The 6,552-nt window shown below is 45.9% G+C and overlaps 1 protein-coding gene across 2 annotated transcripts in view; it reads left to right on the top strand.

The window, feature by feature from the left end:
- Nucleotides 1-6,552, top strand: part of LIMD1 (LIM domain containing 1) — a 76,724-nt gene that overhangs the window by 41,394 nt on the left and 28,778 nt on the right. For both annotated transcript variants that reach the window (XM_017889808.1, XM_017889809.1), the window contains exon 2: nt 1,024-1,125. In XM_017889808.1, the coding sequence (XP_017745297.1) occupies nt 1,024-1,125 (102 nt within the window). The remainder of the gene's footprint in view (nt 1-1,023; nt 1,126-6,552) is intronic.

Below are 6,552 nucleotides of genomic sequence, written 5' to 3'. Positions count from 1 at the left end.
TTACCCCCTTCCCCTTCCCCCCTTCCCCTTCCCTTCTTTTTGATGGATGATCTCCCTGTGTTGCCCAGGCTGGTGTTGAACTCCTGGCCTCAAGCAATCCTCCTGCTCTGGTCTCCCAAAGCACTGGGATTATAGGCATGAGCCACCACACCTGGCTGGCTCTTTACATTTCTGATTCATTATGTTGCCCCCAGAGTCAGAGAGCTGAAGAGGCTGAGGAGGGAATCGTGGAGCAGGCTGAGATGAAAGCCTCAGGACTTGAGTGAACAGAAGGGCAGGAGTAGAATGTACTAGGTAGGGGCTCATCAGCAAAGGCTGGGCTAAGACCCTGTGGGACTTGTTAGGGGGTGAGGAGCTGCCGGTGGAAGGGCAGGGAAGAGCACTTGCTTGCAGTGTGACAAACCCAGGGCTTGGGGTGTATATACTTTTTGTAAAACTTGAAGTTACTAAATCCTAGTTGGTGGTTCCCACTGAAAAATAAAGGAAATAATTTAGTTAGAATTGTCTGGCCATGCATGGTGGCTCACACCTGTAATCCTAGCACTTTGGGAGGCTGAGGTGGGAGGAGCGCTTGAGCCTAGGGGTTCGAGACCAGTCTGGGCAACATACCGAGAACCCCCGTCTCAAAAGAAGAAGAAGAAAAAAAGAAATTGCCCAGCCTGCATGCTTGGTGTATTATAGTGATGGTGCAATCTTTCTGAACTGTCTTATAAACAGTGGGAACCTTCGAAAGCTTTGGGTCAGGTGAGGGAGAGAGTTGACCAAGCCCAGGTATTCTGAACATTAGCATAACAGTGGAGCAGGAAAAGTGGGACCGAAAGTCCAGCCTGGTAGCTGTTTTCTGCAGTTAAAAGAGTGACAGAGGGAGAGGGAGAGAAAGACACTTCAAATGAGTCATCCACTGGATTTGGTGGTGGGCTGGCCATGGGGAGGGATGGTATTATGCTTTGTTCATTGGCTTTTTTATGACTCAGTTTACACTGGTTCCCTCCTGACTCACTGATGTTTCTCTTGTCCTTGCAGGAGCCTGTGTGAAATGCAGCAAAGGGGTGTTTGGGGCTGGCCAGGCCTGCCAGGCCATGGGGAACCTCTACCACGACACATGCTTCACCTGTGCAGCTTGCAGTAAGTGTGGGTGTGGGTGTCGGGTGTGTGGGGGATGGGTAAGGAACATGGGGACTGAGAAAGGGAGGAGAGAGAAGATCATCTTTCCGGAGACAGTTGGTCCATGGCCCTCCTCGGCCCCACAGAAAAGCCAGACAATGTCTTTTACAGCAGGATTTCTTACCACCAGCAGAGGCCGATCAGGGCACGGTGACTTCACACAATACCAAAGATTGCCTGTGATTCTGGTGATAAGTTGAAGGAGTTCAGAGTTATCCCTAATCACATCAGGTTTGAAATACGTAAGAAGAGGTTTCAGAAGATTTGGGAGGAAGTGCTGGGATTCACCATGTCTACCCTGTGTGTCAGTTCTCTCCCCCACTGTGGGGACCAGCCAACCAAAAGTGATGAGTCAGTCAGCTACCCCAGTGTGAGGTGGGGGGGGGGTCCTTTATTACTCTGTAACCAACTCCCTCACCTCATCTTTGATTTGGAGGCTGCTATATGAGCATGAGGTGTGTGTGCACGCCACCCGTGTGCTGGTGCCTACCTAGCACACACCTGTGGGCATCTTTATACTCCAGTACGTGCATTATAATTCAGGCAGCCCATCAGGAGTCTGGATTGAATGGATGGCAACAGCTCCCTGTGGAAGATTCTAACACATTGCATGCTTGCCAACCAAGTCTGACCAAGTTATGGATTGTGCTTGTTTTCTGGTCTCTATCAAATATTATTTTTGAGGAGTATTTTTAGAAAATGTCCTGCTTATATTCTCAATCCTATCCTGAGGCTAGCAGCTCTCAACTAAAAGGGAACGTTACAGCAGAGACACAGGGTGTCAGGGACAAAGGGGTCTTTCTTACCATCTGGCCTCGTGGTTTGCAATCCTGCTGCTCATTAGAGTCACCTGTGGAGACTTTAAAACCCAGTGATGCCCTGGCCCCACCCTTGATTAGCAGAATCAGATTAGCGAGATTCCTAGCTAATCCTATCAGATTAGGATTTAGCTCTGATTCTGCTAATCAAGGGTGGGCTGGGGCCAGGGCATCACCCTTGGAATTCCTAGAGTGGGGCAAGTGTGTGGTTTTTTTTTTTTTTGAGATGGAGTCTCCGTCTGTTGCCAGGCTGGAGTGCAGTGGTGCAATCTCGGCTCACTACAACCTTCGCCTCCTGGGTTCAAGCGATTCTCCTGCTTCAGCCTCCTGAGTAGCTGGGACTACAGGTGTGCGCCACCACGCCCAGCTAATTTTTGTATTTTTAGTAGAGACAGGGTTTCATGTTGGCCAGGATGGTCTTGATCTCTTGACCTTGTGATCTACCCTCCTCAGCCTCCCAAAGTGCTGGGATTACAGGCGTGAGCCACCTCGTCCACCCAAGAGGGGCAAGTGTATTTTTTCACAGTTTCTCGGATTCTTCCAGGGTGTGGTCAGGGCTGACCACCATTAGTTTGGAGCTCCTCATTTTGGATCCTCCTGGAGAAGGGAAGGGGAAGAACTTGTTCACAGCCAGAGATCCTAATTCTCAGTATAAAGTTAACCAGTGCACATGGTTAACCAGTTGCCTCCTAACTTGCTGAGCCTTCATGGTCCAGGCAGATACCTGAGTTCTGAACCTCATGCTTCAGTCCTCACTGCAATTTCCCCGGAACACATGCCTGAGAGTTTATGGTTTACCCATTGTTCAGTGTTCACCTATGTAGGGAAAGACTTTGAGATGAATCAAAAAGCCTAGTGAATGTCTGCAGTGGAAATCTAGGAGTGGTTTGGTTATCGAATTCTCTGGTCTATGGGCCTTTCCTTGTCTGAGCTATGTTGCACTCTGTAAGTTGTAGAATATTAATGGTAACAAACACGATTCTTGTCTATAGCAATGCAGACTGTCCGGTGGAGGTGCAGTTGATGACTGTTACCCTGTGGAGACTGACCAGTTTTGCAATCTATTAAGCAAAATTGATTTCAACATTCCTGATGGTCTATAGTTCTTTGAATTCTCCCAGTTATACCACTAATTGGTTCATTTATTATTGATGAGTTAAATAAAGCCTTGAGCACATGTTTGTATTTTATCTGTATGGGAGTTGTGTTTAGGCCCTCTTTTATTTATTTAGTTAGTTAGTTACATTTTAATTTTAGTTTTAGATTCAGGAGGTGCAGGTTTGTTACAAGGGTATATTGTGTGAATCTGAAGTTTGAGCTTCTATTGGTCCTGTCACCCAGACAGTGAACATAGTACCCAGTAGAAAGTTTTTCAGCCCTTTCCCCGCTCCTCTTCTTCCCTCCTTTTGAGTCTCCACTGTCTATTGTTCCCATCTTTTTGTCTGTGTGTATCCAAAGTTTAGCTCCGACTTCCAAGTGAGAACATGCAATATTTGGTTTTCTGTTTCTTGTGTTTCTATGTTGCTGCAAAGGACATGATGTCATTCTTTTTTATGTCTGTGTAGTATTCCATGGTGTATATGTACCACATTTTCTCTGTTTAGTCCACTGCTGATGGGCACCTAGGTTGATTCCATGTCTTTGCTATTGTGAATAGTGTGGTGATAAACATACGAGTGCAGGTATCTTTGGTAGAAGATTTACTTTTCTTTGCATATATATCCAGTAATGGGATTGCTGGGTCAAATGGTAGCTCTATTTTTAGTTCTTTGAGAAATCTCCAAACTGCTTTCCACAGTGGCTGAACTAATTTACACTCCCACCAACTGTGTATAAGCATTGCCTTTTCTCTATAACCTTGCCAACATCTACTTTTTAACTTTTTAGTAATGGCCATTTTGTGGTTTTGATTTGCATTTCTTTGATCATTGATGATGTGGAGGTTTGTTTTGTTTTGAGATGGAGTCTCGCTCTGTCATCCAGGCTGGAGTGCAATGATGTAATTGTAGTTCACTGCAGCCTTGAACTCCTGAGCTCAAGCAACCCTTCTGCCTTAGCTTCTGAGTAGCTGGGACTGCAGGCATGTGCCACCATGCCCAGTTAATGTTTTAAAATTTTTGTAGAGACAGAAGTCTCGCTGTATTGCCCAGGATGGTCTCAAGCTCCTGACTTCCGGTGATCCTCCCACCTCAGCCTCCCACAGGGCTGGGATTACTGGCATGAGCCACCACACTTGGCCCTTGAGCATTTTTTCTTGTTTCTTGACTGCTTGTATCAGATCTTCCTTTACAGTTTATGTTTGACCTTTGACTCCTGCAACGTTTCTCAATACTTGCTCTATTTTTCAGGAAAAAGAAAATAAATATTAAGGAGAGGCTGTTTTCCACCTCAAGCAATTACCATTTGAATTAGGGAAGCTGTTGGTGAGGGAAAACCAGTTGATGAGCATCTTAGTCTGTTTGGACTGTTATAACAAAGTACCATACACTGGTTGGCTTATAAACAATAGAAATGTATTTCTCACAGTTCTAGACGCTGGAAAGTCCAAGATCAAGGTGCTGGCAGATGAGGTGTCAGTTAAGGGCCTGCTTCCTGGGTACTCATATAGTGGAAGGGAGCTCTCTGGGATCTCCTTTATAAGGGCACTAATCCCATTCCTTGAGGGTTCTACCTCATGAGAATCACCTCCCAAAGGCCCTACCCCCTAATCTCATCACCTTGGAGGTTAGGACTTTTTTTTTTTTTTTTTTTTTTTGAGATGGAGTTTCGCTTTTATTGCCCAGGCTGGAGTGCAATGGTGCGGTCTCGGCTCACCACAACCTCCGCCTCCCGGGTTCAAACGATTCTCCTGCCTCACCTTCCTAAATAGCTGGGATTACAGCCATGCGCCACCATGCCAGGCTAATTTTTGTATATTTAGTAGAGATGGAATTTCTCCACGTTGGTCAGGCTGGTCTCGACGTCCTGACCTCAGATAATCCACCCGCCTTGGCTTCCCAAAGTGCTGGGATTACAGGCATGAGCCACCGTGCCCGGCCAGAGGATAGGATTTTAACATAGGAATTTTAGGGGGACGTAGACATTCAACCCATTACAGATGAGTCTGTGGGTTCCACCCATGGCTGCTTGTGTGACTGTCTATTTCTTAATGGAGTGAGTTTCTCTTTGTTCAAATTGTGACAAGCACAGACACTTAAGGAAGACAGATCTGGTTTGGTTTTTGATTGGTCTAGCATTGAAGGCCTTTGTGGTCTTGTCCCTGTCTTATCACTTCCTGCTTCCTATTCCAGTCAAACTGAATTTCTCTTTTTCAATTCCATGCCTCTGATCACATTGTTCTCTAGAATAGCCTCTCCCCATTCACTTAATACGTTTATCTGTCCAGTCTTACGACTCAGCTCAAATGCCTCCTCTTCCAGGAAGCCTTCCCTGTTTCCTTAGCAGGAAGAGACTTCTTCTGAATTTGGTGCACTCTGCTTTCTTGTTTTGTTTTGTTTTGTTTTGTTCTGTTTGTTTGTTTTTAAGACAGATCTCACTCTGTTGCCCAGGCTGGAGTGCAGTGGCGTGATCTCGGCTCACTGCAACCTCTGCCTCCTGGGTTCAAGCGATTCTCCTGCCTCTCAGCCTCCTAAGTAGCTGGAGCTACAGGCATGCACCACCAGGCCTGGCTAATTTTTGTATTTTTCATAGAGACAGGGTTTCACCTTGTTGACCAGGCTGGTCTTGAACTCCTGACCTCAGGTGATCTGCCTGCCTCGGCCTCCCAAAGTGCTGGAATTACAAGTGCAAGCCACCATGTCCGACCTTTGTTGGTGTTATTACATAAATGATGAACCGCACTCTCTGTGGATCCATTGCCAGCAAACCAGGCCCTAGAACAGAGTTGCTGAAGGAATGAGGATTCGGATTTTGTCAAAATGTGAGTACAGGCGCATTGCTGTTTGCCCTGGGGCTGCACACCCTCCTGCTGTGTGAATGTCCCACTTCCTCTCCAGTTCCAAAGAACAGTTGGAATGTTGGAGACTGGGCATGTGTCTCAGCAGCTTGCCTTTTTTCAGTTACCAGATTGCTGCCCTTTACCTCAGCTTTCAGCAGAAGGAGGCACCTGGGAGCTCATGTGTCTCAGCTCTGCAGGTCCTGAGTGTGTCTCTGTGAGCCTCAGCACCATGGAGACGGCACAGCTGGGGGTCTGGGTGCATCTAGAGCATCCCCTCCTTCTTAGAAGAGAAAATGGGGGCAGACAGGGAAAGAAAATTTCTCAAGGTCAAAAACCTGGCTATGGAGCTGGCATGGAATCCAGGCCTCTTGAATCTGTGCTCACCTGTACTTCCCTGTTTTTCTGGTTCTCCCTCCTCTGATTAATTCCACCTAGTCAAGCAAAAAGAAGTGTATTTTCTTTGTTCTTTATCTTATTTTGTTTATTGATAGAGTCTGGTTAGTGTATATATTTCTGAACATATTTGTATATGTATCTTTTCTATTTTCCCATTTCATTTATGAAAATCTAGTTTAAAACACTATATATAGTATGTAAAGCCAGATTTTATATTTATTTATATATATTTTATTT

The sequence above is a fragment of the Rhinopithecus bieti genome, unplaced genomic scaffold, assembly GCF_001698545.2.
Source record: "Rhinopithecus bieti isolate Rb0 unplaced genomic scaffold, ASM169854v2 scaffold_19983, whole genome shotgun sequence".
NCBI classification, from domain to species: Eukaryota; Metazoa; Chordata; class Mammalia; order Primates; family Cercopithecidae; genus Rhinopithecus; species Rhinopithecus bieti.
Note: the sequence above shows the minus strand (reverse complement) of the source record. Positions and strands in the feature narration are given on the sequence as shown.